Source organism: Nannospalax galili, unplaced genomic scaffold (assembly GCF_000622305.1).
Source record: "Nannospalax galili isolate Female #2095 unplaced genomic scaffold, S.galili_v1.0 scaffold1328, whole genome shotgun sequence".
NCBI classification, from domain to species: Eukaryota; Metazoa; Chordata; class Mammalia; order Rodentia; family Spalacidae; genus Nannospalax; species Nannospalax galili.
In genome coordinates this window covers 463,565-475,490 of record NW_008358795.1, presented here as the reverse complement: position 1 = coordinate 475,490, position 11,926 = coordinate 463,565, and the positions used below count along the sequence as shown (strand labels likewise).

Here is an 11,926-nt window from a genome sequence, read left to right as displayed (position 1 = left end):
GCCGCCCGGCGCCTCGGCCGAGGGCAGCCCGTTCATGGCTGGGTCGGCGCGGCCTGCCCTGCTCCAACGTCCCAGTCCGGGCGCCCTCAGGCCCCGCACCTGCGGCCCGGCCGCCGAGCTCAGCCGCCGCCCGCAGGCCGCGCTTTGTTCCTTCCCAGACTCCTCGGACCCCGCCTATGCTCCACCCCCTGCGCATGGGCGGGGCCTCCCTTAAGGAGGCGATGGCTGCGGCCAGCAAAGGATGCAGAGGAACCCACCGAAGAACTGAAAAGGCGGGGCGAGACCGACGGGGTCAGGCACCCTTCCCTGCGGCCTCACCCCTATACAATTGTTCTACAGTTATCAGCCCACCCCCACCCCCAAGGAAAAGGACCTGAAAGTGGGAGCAGGATACTGGGGCAAGTCTGTGCCCCAGGCTCTTGTTGGACCGATGTGCCTGGTTCTTTAAAGTGCAACGAAGTCTCTAGTACCTGGAGTGGACTTATGGTGGAATACAGGATCAGAGCGCTCAAGGAAGGGGAGGGAAGCCATCCGAGGGAACTCACATTCCGGTGGGAGAGGTACGGGGCCAGAGACAAGCTAGTGGCCCCAACCCTCTTGTTCTACCAGTCACCCCTCATCCTGATTACAAAAACATCTAGCGGGTAGAACAGACCATGGAAAGGTGAGCAGGGCTGGGACTCGCATGCACACTCAGCCAAGAATGAACAAACCACACAGACCAACAGCTGCTTTTCTAGAGGGCTTTTCTCCGAGGGTCAGGGGATGGAAGGTCTCAATGTTGCAGCTGCTTTAGGCTGCCCAGGGCCTCAGCACAGGCCCGGATGAGGCCACACAGCTGGATACTAGTCTCCAAAGAGCTGCTAGAGCCCAGCTCAGCTGAAGCCCAAGTTAGCTTCTGCAGGAGGGCTGTCTGCGTGCAAGCCACCACATCTGCATTTGGAGGTGCAGCCGGAGGGGGTGGTGCCTGGACTGCCTTGAGCCCAGCTGCAGCTCCCTCACAGTGCTCTGGGCGCGGTACTGGGGGCTGAGGTGTAGGCCGAGGGGCCGAGGGGAGCTCTGTGCCAGAGGCAAGCTGGTGTTCCCGAGCTTGAGAGAGGGCAGCCTGCGCATTCAGAGCTAAAAGAAAAAAAAAACAGGTGGAACAGTCAGGGTGCCTGGTCCATCTCTGCCCTGAGCCACTTACTTTTTCTATGCGTGTATCTTTCTCCCTGTAAGGCAATGCATCCATTCCCTGGTCTTTACCCATGCACATGCTAGGCAAGCACCAGACCACTGGGTTTACACTTCAGCACCAGCTGCCTGACAGTTATGCCCTACTCCGTGTACCCATTAATTCTGCCTGAGGGCTAGAGAGATGGTTCAGCCCTTAAGAGCACTGACTTCTCTTGCAGAGGATCCGGGTCGATTCCCAGCACCCACATGGCAGCTGACAACCGTCCCTAACTCCAGTTCCAGGAGGAACCCGATGCACTCTTCTGATCTCCTCCAGCACTGTATGATGCGGGTGCACTTACATAATGCAGGCAACACACCCGTACACGTAAAAATAAAAATAAGGCCAGGCGTAGTGGCCCAAGCCTTTAATCCCAGGAGTCAAGAGGCAGAAGCAAGTGGATGTCTGTGGGTTCAAGGCCAGCCTGGTCTACATAGTGAGTTCCAGGCCAGCTGGGGCTACAGGGAGACCCTGTCTCAAAAAGACACATAAATAAAATAAATAAACAAACAAACAAACAGACCTTGCCTGAGCACTAGGATATGTACCTCAGGGGTAGAGCGCTTGCCTGGCATGTGTGAGGGAGGCCCTGGGTTGCATAGCCTCTGTGTGTGTGTGTGTACGCGCGCCTGATTTAATTTAAACTCTCTTCACGGGTCGGGAACGACTGATGCTTAGAGTTCTTACTGAAACGAGAAGTACCTGAATCCCGCCGCGCACTCCACTGTTACCTCCCAGATTGGGCCACTATCACTACGGTACTTTCCCGACCGTGCACACTCGGCCGCTCACCCGGATTATCTTTATCCACGTCGGAGTCGAGCTCCTGACAAGCCACGCAGTAGATTTTCCGCTGTTTATCCTGCAGGAGGATCGTCTGGGAACCAGAGAGTACACGGAACACGGGTGAGCCCGGGGCGGCGGGCGGCGCAGGGGGGCGCGCGGGGGAAGTCCCGTGTGGCCCGGTCCTCCTCACCCCGCAGTCGGCGCACGTGTCGCCCAGCATGCGGTACCCGCGGAGCAGGTAGTCGCCCATTAGCCGGGAGATGCGATCCTGCCGCTCCCGTCGCGCCTGCAGCACCTTCGTCTCGGCCTCGGTCGGGGGCTCCCAGGAGAAATCATCGACTTCTGGGGAAAGACGCACAGGGAGCGGCGTCACGGACGACACGGCTGCCTCCCGCATCCCAGCACCACGGCCCGAGCAGCCCAAGCCCTCACCAGAGCCGTTCAGCGCCATGTTGCCGTGCTCGCAGCTGAGCCCGCCGGAAGTGACGCCACCCGCGTGCGCCTTCGCGGAGGCTGCGTTCCTTTCCATTTGAGCGGAAGCGAGAGAGGAAGTGACGCATACGGAAAGCCTCGGACTTCACTTTGCCCGGAGTGGGGCGTGGCCACTGGGCGCTAGACCGGATCTCAGAGGCGCGGCTCTCCGTCGGAACCCAGGCCTTGAAACTTTAGAGAGTGGAGTGCCATCTCCATGGCAACACTGCTTGGGTCTCAGGAGTGGACCTGAGAGATCCGAACCTAATCCCCGATTCCCGGGGACAGGCGAGACCGTGGCGTCCTCACCACAACCAACGCCAAAATGACAACTGGTGCTTGACCGAGCGCGGACCCTCTTTCTGGCTTGGGACCCAGCCGGCCCCCGGGAGCATCGCAGTCGTTCCGCCAAGGATTGGAACTGATGCAAACCCTGCCCCTAAGAAGGAATATTTCGTCGGTTTAGCCCTGCAAAGCTTCCTGATTGCAGAGCGCCATGAGCCAGGCTTGGTGACCCACGCCTTTGATCCCAGCACCAAGAAGGCAGAGGCAGGCGAAGGCTTTGTGGGTTCGAGACCAGTCCGGTCTACGTAGCGAGATGCAGGCCAACTGGGGCTACACAGTAAGACGCTGGTCTTAAACGGGGGGAGGGGGGCGCTGACCAGGAGAGATGGCTCAGCAGTTAGAGCACAGAGAACCCGGGGTCAGTTCCCAGCATCCACATGGCGGCTAACAACTGTCCATAACTCGAGTTCCAGCCGACCCCCTCTTCTGACCTCCACGGTCATTGCACGACACGGGTGCATTCACATACATGCAGGCAATACACTCATAAAATAAAAAATTAAAAATTTTTAAAGAATGTTTTATTATTTTTATTTTATGTGTAGGAGTGTATTGCCTGCATGTATGTGAGTGCACCCGTGTAATGCAATGCCACGGAGGTCAGAAGCGGGCTTCGGATTCCCCTGGAACTGGAGTTAATGACGGTTCATAGCCGCCATGTGGGTGCTGGGAATCGAACCCAGGTCCTCTGCAAGAGCAGTCAGTGCTCTTAACCGCTGAGCCATTTCTCCAGCCCCAAAATAAAATATTTTAAAAAGAAAGAAAAGCACCGTGGGTATGCACAGGTCCAGTTCCAGCCTGCCCTGTGATGCCAGCTGGTGAGGGTGGCTTACACTTGTGACTGGGTCAGTTGCAAATTAAATTACTAGTGCTGCCTGAACAGTGGTCTGATTATTTTTCTTCTTCTGTGTTCCTTTTCCATATGTATCTTTGCCTTCATTAGATTGAGAGAAGTCAGTTAGGGGTAGGGGTGCTTAGACACACAGCCTTTGGTGCTTTGAGTCTATAATATAGACATAATTTAAGTTTTTAAATTTTTTTTTTGAGACAGGGTCTCCCTGTAGCCCCAGCTGGCCCGGAGCTTACTATGTAGACCAGACTCTCACAGAGATCCCACCTGCCAAGTGCTCAGAGGAGTTCTGGGATTATGTGGGCCACCATGCCTGGCTAATTTTTTTTTTTTTTTAAAGTAGGATAGAGCTGGGTGTGGTAGCACATGTCTGTAATCCCAGCCCTTGAGAGGCTAAGGCAGGTGAGTTGACAGTTCAAGGTCAGCCTGGGCTGCACAGCAAGTTCTGGGACCACCTGGGCTAAATAGTGAGATTCTGTCTCTAAAAACCAAAAAGAAAAAGACAAGACACAGGCAGTTATAGATTTTCAGTACACTTTATGAGCTGGGGATATAGCTCAGTGGTAAGGCGCTTGCCTAACCTTACATGAGTCTCAGTAACTCAGTTACAAAAGGATCAAATCTTAGACCTTTCACAGTTATTAGCGATTTGGGCAAGGAAGGAAGGATGTTGTGAAAGGTATTCTTTTGGTTTGTGTTTTTTAATTTTTGTTTTTGCTTTGAAACAGGGACTTGCTGGGTTGCTCAAGCTGTCTTTAATGTTGCAATCTTCCTGCCTCACCCTCCTGAGTTTGGGAATTATAGGCATGTACCACTATGCCCACCTTGATTAATAAGATTTTTTTTTTTTTGTCTTTTTGAGACAGGGTCTCCCAGTAGCCCCAGTTGGCCTGGAACTCACTATGTAGACCAGGCTGGCCTCGAATGCAGAGATCTGCCTGCCTCTGCCTCCCCAGTGCTGGGACTAAAGGTGTGTGCCACCATGCCTGGCTGATTAATAAAATTTTTAATTTTTTGATTACATTTATTTATTTGAGGGGGTGTTTGAGAGGGCCATGGTGCATGTATGGAAGTCAGAGGTCAATTAGCAGGTGTAGGTTCTCTCCAGAATTCCAACCTTTGAGTGCCCGGGATCCAACTCAGGTTGTCAGACTTGGTGCAAGCACTTTTACCTGCTGAGCCATCTAACTGGCCCTAACTAAAGTTTTTCTATAGGCCAGGCAGGATGGCACATACCTTACAGCACTTGGAAGGCAGAGGCAGGTGGATCTCTGTGAATTTGAGGCCAATCTGGTCTACATAGCAAGTGAGTTCCAGGCCAGCCAGTGTTATATAGTGATCCCTGTCTCAAAAAAGTAAAATGAAAAGAAGACTCAGATCATATGGCTGGAAAAGTCCACTATCAATCATGGTGATCTCCTTTAAAAGAAAAGCCATGGCTATGCAAGTCGAGCAGCATTCTCACCCGCATTATAGGACACTCCACACAGTGACACCACGCCCGGCCCAACAACAGAATTCATTTTATTCTGAAGTGTACAGAGAATGTTCTCCAGGACAGAGGATATATTAGGCCTTAAAAACTCTAAATCAGGCTGGGCGTGGTGGCGCACGCCTTTAATCCCAGCACTTGGGAGGCAGAGGCAGGTAGATCTTTGTGAGTTCAAGGCCAGCCTGGTCTACGTAGTGTCCCTTCCAGGATGCTCTTGACATTTTAGACAAAATACAAAAAAAAAAAAAAAAAAAAAAACCTCAAAATCCAGCCAGGCATGGTAGTGCAGGCCTTTAATCCCAGCACTCAGGAAGCAGAGGCAGTTGAATGTGAGTTCAAGGCCAGCTTGGTCTACATGCGAGTTCAGGCCAGCTGGGGCTACTGGGAAACTCTGTCTCATAAATATTAATTAAATGATAAAAAAAAAACCTCTAAGTCCCTATAACTTTAAAAATATTGAGGTGGGGGAGAGATGGCTCAGTGGGTAAGAGCACATACTACTCTTGTAGAAGATCTGAGTTTGGTTCCCAGCACCCACATCAGGCGGCTCACAACCACATATAACTCCAGTTCCAGGGACTCCAATACCTCTGACCTCCATGGACAATGGAAATCATGTGCATATACCCACATACATATACATAATTAAAAATCTTTAAAAATAAAAGCATTGGGGCTGGAGTGATGGTACAGTTATGAGCACTGGATGCTCTTGGACAGAACTCAGGTTTTCCTGGCACCCACATGGCAGCTAACAATAATCTGTAACTTCAATTCCAAGTAAACCAACACCCTCTTCTGACCTCTATGGGTATTGCATGACACAAGTGCGCGTACATGCATGCAGGCAATACACTTCATACACATAAAATAAATTTTTGGTTTTTTTTGAGACAGGGTCTCCCTGTAGCCCCAGCTGTCCTGGAACTTACTATGTAGACTAGGCTGGCCTTGAACTCAGAGAGATCCACCTGCCTCTGCCTCCTGAGTGCTGGGATTAAAGGCGTGTGCCACCATGCCCAGCCCTATTGTGAGGTTTTTTTTTTTTAATCATAGAAAAATATTTCAATGCACATTCAACTGCCATGACAAGGGCAAAGCACAAAGCATCACACTAGGCATTTTTGGAATGAAATTTGCTAAGACTGAAGAGGCTAACATATAAATATTCATGTTGCAATACGGTTAACAAAAATAGCTCCATCATATATCTGGGAGGCAATGGGCAGAGAAGAAAGTGGATTAGTGCTAGTTCAAGAAAGCTCAAAGAATGTGTGTGAAGGTCACTAAGGAGCTGGTGTACTTTAAAATTCTCTACCATAAGCCTAACACAGACCTGGCTGGAAAAATTCTTAGGGCAATCAAGACTGAGAATATCTGGCCCCAGAAGCCTGCCCTCCCCTCCACATGTATTCCAACAACCTGGCCAGTGCATTAGTGTGGAGGGAAAAGAGTAAAGTGATGGTTTGTACGAAAGACAATTCAGTGAGAATCAGAAATAGCTCTTTGTGAACAGTTTCAAAATTCCTTATTGCTCTTGAGCACCTGAAAGTCTTCTTAAATGCCAAAGATTCAAGTTGGGGTCTATCCTGGACAGCAAATAGAGATAAAAAGGCAAATATTCTGCCAGGCGTGGTGGCGCACGCCTTTAATCCCAGCACTCGGGAGGCAGAGGCAGGTGGATCTCTGTGAGTTCGAGGCCAGTCTGGTCTACATAGTGAGTTCCAGGACAGCTGGGGCTACAGGGAGACCCTGTCTCAAAAAAGACCAAAATAAAAAAAAAAAAAGGCAAATATTCAACTTGAGACATTCTCACATGAGCTCACCTGCCCCCTACCCCTTTCTTTTGTGGGATTGGACAGGGTTCATACATACAGAGAAAGCTAAAGTTTCATATATATATATATATATATATATATATATATATATATATATATTTAAAATCTTGAAAACAGCAGATCCAAGAAGATGACCAGGCAGAGCTGAGTTTCATCTATGGCTTTTGAAATCACTGAGGTATCCTGAATAATCATCATTTCTGACACTTATGGTTGCTTTCCTGTGAAAGTCACATTCAAAAGTGACCTACCCCAGCATCGGTGAAGGAACCCGAGAAGGGGAGGGGAGCAGCTGAAGGCCTGCTGTAAAATAGAAACAGTGTAGTCATAGGTCCAGGAAGAGGCCAGGAGTGTGTTTGAAACTGAGGGGCTCCAAGGATGGAAGCTCCTCTGGACAGAGTGATTTTCCCAGTTTAATCAACAGGTGGCTCTCTCTTTTAAAAAAAACTTTATTTTATATGTATGAGTGTATTGTCTGCATGTATATAAGTGCACCCATGTCGTGCAATGCCCCTGGAGGAGGCAGAAGAAGGCATCAGATCCCATGTGGGTGCTGGGATTCAAACCCGAATGAGTTCTTCTGCAAGAGCAGCCAGTGCTCTTAACCACTGAGCCATCTCTCTACCCCTGAGACCATCTTCTCTCGTCCACATCCTTTGTAATGATCACCGAGAGAGAGTGTAGATTCATCTGAATCAGTTTTGAAAGTTCCAGGCTCCATACTCATCATTTCCTGACATGCTACTTCTTTCCTTCCCTTAACAATTTCCCAGGCCGGTGTAGTTGGTGCACTTCCAGGTGGCAGCTGAATCCAAAGGGGGCTTTGGTGCCAGGCATGGTAGCACTTGCCTTAAATCCTAGCATTCAATAGACAGAGGTAGGCCAGGTCTACATAGTGGATTCCAGGTTATCTAGTGTTACATAGTGAAGACGCTGTCTAAAAAAAGGCCTAGAGAATTTGAACTTAATTGTGCTCCAAGCCACCAGAACTCTCTTGCTGGACCAGAATGTAACTGCCGTGCTGGGTTGTGTATACCTCTCTGAGTCCCTCAATCATGGCCTGCATGCAGAATAGGGAGCTTGATAAAAAGTCCCTTGTCCTTCTCTGTCCCACCTAATTCTTCAGATGAAAATTATGAGCAGGGGGTAATTGGGAAAAAAGATGAAGTTTGTTTTAAAAATATTTTTATTATTTTTATTTTATGTACATGAGTGTATTGCCTGCATGTAAGTGCACTCGTGCTGTGCAATGCCTGCAGAGGTCAGAAGAAGGTGTCAGGGTTCCCTGGAACTGGAGTTATGGACAGTTGTCAGTCATCATGTAGGTACTGGGAATTGAGCCAGATCCTCTGCAAGAGAAGCTGGTGTTCTTAACCGCTGAGCCATTTCTCCATCCCTAAAAGGTAAAATTCTAACTACTGGAAATACCTGAGCTGGGTATGGTGGTGAACACCTGTAATCCCAGCACTCTGGAGGCAGAGGCAACTGGATCACTACAAGTTTGACATCAGCCTAGTCCACATAGTAAGTTCCAGGCCATCTAGGGCTACAGGCAGACCCTGTTTCAAGGGAGAAAAACTAAAACTAGGAATACATTGGTTTAGTGAGAGAGGAGGGAGAATAACAACCTTGTTAACCAGGAAGGGATGCCTCAGACCTTGAGGGATATGGGAAGGAGGACATTAATGCTGCCTCCCTAACCCCTTCCTTCTGGATCCTTCCTCACTAAGGAAAGCCCCTTGCTCTACTTCTCCTAAAATGGTCATAAATTCTTTAAATTTAACCATTTCTGGGTCTGCTGTCCTCCACTAGATAGTTCTGTGATTGATTACTATTCTACGTAGCCTTCCAGAGAGATGGGAAATAACAGGAGGGATCAAGTTCAAGGGATCAAGTTCAGCCTCAACTCACTGACCAATGCTGTTAATGATGATAGAATTTCCCTATACATCTTTGTGGGTCAAGGCAGAGTATGTGCAATTGCTAACACAGCCTGATTGCCTGGATTAATCTTCAGGCAAGCAGAGATGTCATGGGGACAGAAGTTGAGAAAGTCACCCACCTGACTTTCTAGTTAGGTCTGATACTTTATAAATTTGCTACTCTGGGACCCCATTGGAGAATGGTTGGTGTACTCTCAGGTGACAGCTGAATTTCAGACATGTCATGGCCCTTGACAAAGAGTGGGCACAGAGGTTCTCCAAAGTTTGATGATAAAGCTATTCACAGGGACTGTTGAGATGTCTCAATGGGTAAGAGCGCTTGCCATGCAAACCTAACTATCTGAGTTTGATCCCTGGAACCCACATAAAGGTTGAAGAAGAAAGCCAACTCCACAAAGTTTTCCTGTGACCTCCACGTGCATGCTTGTACTTATACATCATGCACATGACACAATAATAATTTTAAAATTTTAAACCTAGGGGCTGGAGAGATGGCTTACAGGTTAAGAACACTGGTTGTTCTTGCAGAAGACCCAGGTTCGAATTCCAGCACCCACATGGCAGCTAACAACTGTCCGTAACTCCAGTTCCAGGGGATCCAACAGCCTCTTCTGTCCTCCACGGGCATTGCATGACACGGGTGCACTTACCTCCATGCAGGCAATACACGCGTACACATAAAATAAAAATAATAAAATATTTTTAAAAATTTAAACCCATTTGCAGAGTCAGCAAGATAGCTCAGTGGGTAAAGGTGCTTGCCTCTGAGCCTGATAACCTGAGCTTGATCCCTGGGACCTATATGGTAAAAGGAGAGAACTGATTCCTGAAAGTTGTTCTCTGACACACATGCACCATGCAGATTATACATGCACACACAAATACATTTAATAAAGTTTAAAAATAAAAGCACATTTGTAGAGGCCACAGTGAATAGACCAGTTACCTGGCAAGCAGTGGGTTTGGGCTTACTGACCCTTCCTTTCTGATATAAGTTATGTTCATAAGCCACGCCAGCATCCGCCCCTCCTTGGAGCACTGAGGGTCAGGCAGTAGTTAGGCCCTAGGCTGAGTTATGTATCACAATGGCATAGTCACACATAGCTCTGCTATAAGCCCCTTCCACTGGTTTCCAAGGACCAGGTTCACATGACAATGGCACATCTGTGTAGCTCTGAAAACGGTGTCATTTGCATTTTTATACTAATAGGCACTTTTTCTTGTTCACTGCTACATGGATTAACCTGGCATTTCTGCTAAACAGGAAAGGACTGGATGGTACTGAAATAAGAAGAATCATACTCAGCATTTTAAGTGTTGGGGGGAGGATGGAACCCAGAGCCTCACACATGCTAAGCAAGTGCTCTACTACAGAGCTACATCCCAGCCCTCTTGATTGTGTTTTTCTTTTTAATATTTTATTGTTTTTATTTTATATGTATGCGTGTATTGCCTGCGTGTAGGTAAGTGCACCCGTGTGGTACAATGCCGGCGGAGGACAGAAGAGGCTGTTGGATCCCCTGGAACTGGAGATACGGACAGTTGTTAGCTGCCATGTCGGTGCTGGGATTCGAACCCGGGACTTCTGCAAGAACAGTGTTCTTAACCGCTGAGCCCTCTCTCCAGCCCCAATTGTGTGTTTTCTTGGGGTCAGGCATTGAGCTAAGAGCTTAAGAAGTATCTTGGTAATTTTTTTTAAAGCCAGGGTCTCCCTGTAGCCCCGAGTGCTGGGATTAAAGATGTGCATTTTTTAAAAAATATTTTATGGGGCTGGAAAGATGGCTCAGTGGTTAAGAACACTGGCTTTTCTTACAGAAGACCTGAGTTCAAATCCCAGGACCCACATGGCAGCTAACTCCGTAACTCCAGTCCCGAGGGCATTGCACGACACAGGTGCACTTATCTACATGTAGGCAATACACGCATACACATTAAAAAATAATAAAATATTTTGAAAATATTTATTTTTTTTCTAAAATTTATTTATTTTTATGTGTATGCGTGTATTGCCTCCATGTAGGTAAGTGTACCCGTGTCGTGCAATGCCCAGGGAGGTCAGAAGAGGCTGTCAGAACCCCTGGGACTGGAGTTACAGACAGCTGTTAGCTGCCATGTGGGTGCTGGGATTTGAACCTGGGTCTTCTACAAGAACAAACAGTGTTCTTAATCGCTGAGCCTTCTCTCCAGCACCTATTATTTCTGTTTTATGTGTATGCGTGTATTGCTTGAATGTAGGTAAGTGCACCTGTGTCATACAATGCCCATGGAGTCAGACGAGGACGTCAGATTCCTCGGGAATTGGAGTTATAGATGGTTGTTAGACACCATGTGGGTGCTGAGAATTGAACCCCAGGTCTTCTGCAAGAGCAATCAGTGCTCTTAACTGCTTAGCCATCTCTCCAGCCCCACTGGGCATATTTTTTGACCTGGTTCCAGGATGTACCTGGACGCATCCCAGGCTGACCTAGAACTCATCATGTAGCCTGCCTCTGCCTCCCGAGTGCTGGGACTAAAGGCGTGTGCCACCACTCCCGGCACATCAGTATATTTCTTTAAGAGTTCAAGGGATTACATTTCCCAGACATTAGGCTTAAGTCTATATAAAAAGTTACTTACACAATTATTTCTCATTGATGATTTTGTTCCTAACCACAAAGTGCTGCTCAAATGTAAGACTTCAAATGTTTGTCTCCAATACTGTAGTGCCCACCTGTAGCTAAGGGAGACAACCAGCTTTTGTTCTAAAATGATGGATCAATTTGTTTTCTCCTATTTAGAAGCCTTTGAGAGGAACTGACACTGATTCTTACCACTCCAACAGCTATCAAAATACCTGAAAGCATCTGGGCATGGTGGCGCATGCCTTTAATCCCAGCACTCCGGAGGCAGAGGCAGGCGGGTTTCTGTGAGTTCAAGGCCAGCCTGGTCTACATAGTGAGTTCCAGGACAGCTGGGGCTACAGGGAGACCATGTCTCAAAAAGACC

General features: G+C 48.3%; 2 protein-coding genes across 3 annotated transcripts in view; both read right to left on the bottom strand.

The window, feature by feature from the left end:
• Fam89b (family with sequence similarity 89 member B) overlaps positions 1–531 on the bottom strand; it is a 2,136-nt gene extending 1,605 nt beyond the window's left edge. Inside the window, exons 1-2 of the mRNA XM_008822276.2 lie at positions 471–531; positions 69–264 (exon numbers count right to left, since the gene is read on the bottom strand). Of these exons, the coding sequence (XP_008820498.2) occupies positions 69–264; positions 471–531 (257 nt within the window). The remainder of the gene's footprint in view (positions 1–68; positions 265–470) is intronic.
• Positions 532–732: 201 nt separating this feature from the next.
• Positions 733–2,547, bottom strand: Znrd2 (zinc ribbon domain containing 2). 2 transcript variants are annotated; one of them, XM_008822187.2, is made up of 4 exons: positions 2,435–2,547; positions 2,193–2,344; positions 2,009–2,093; positions 733–1,119 (listed from the first exon to the last, which is right to left on the bottom strand). In XM_008822187.2, the coding sequence occupies exons 1-4, from the start codon at positions 2,529–2,531 to the stop codon at positions 776–778; spliced, it is 678 nt and encodes a 225-aa protein (XP_008820409.2). In that variant the 5' UTR covers positions 2,532–2,547; the 3' UTR covers positions 733–775. The 2 variants fall into 2 exon arrangements, with proteins under 2 accessions (XP_008820409.2, XP_008820408.1); XM_008822186.2 differs by having other exon boundaries at positions 2,193–2,494.
• Between the last annotated feature and the right edge of the window lie 9,379 nt (positions 2,548–11,926).

Bases quoted from the DNA above. Each gene is read 5' to 3' on its own strand.
- Znrd2 (XM_008822186.2), bottom strand. From the start codon at position 2,453: ATGGCGCTGAACGGCTCTGGTGAGGGCTTGGGCTGCTCGGGCCGTGGT. The intron at 2,094-2,192 runs GTGAGGAGGACC...TCTGGTTCCCAG, and splicing joins ACACGTGCGCCGACTGCGGG to ACGATCCTCCTGCAGGATAA. The intron at 1,120-2,008 runs GTGAGCGGCCGA...TTTTTCTTTTAG, and splicing joins CGTGGATAAAGATAATCCGG to CTCTGAATGCGCAGGCTGCC.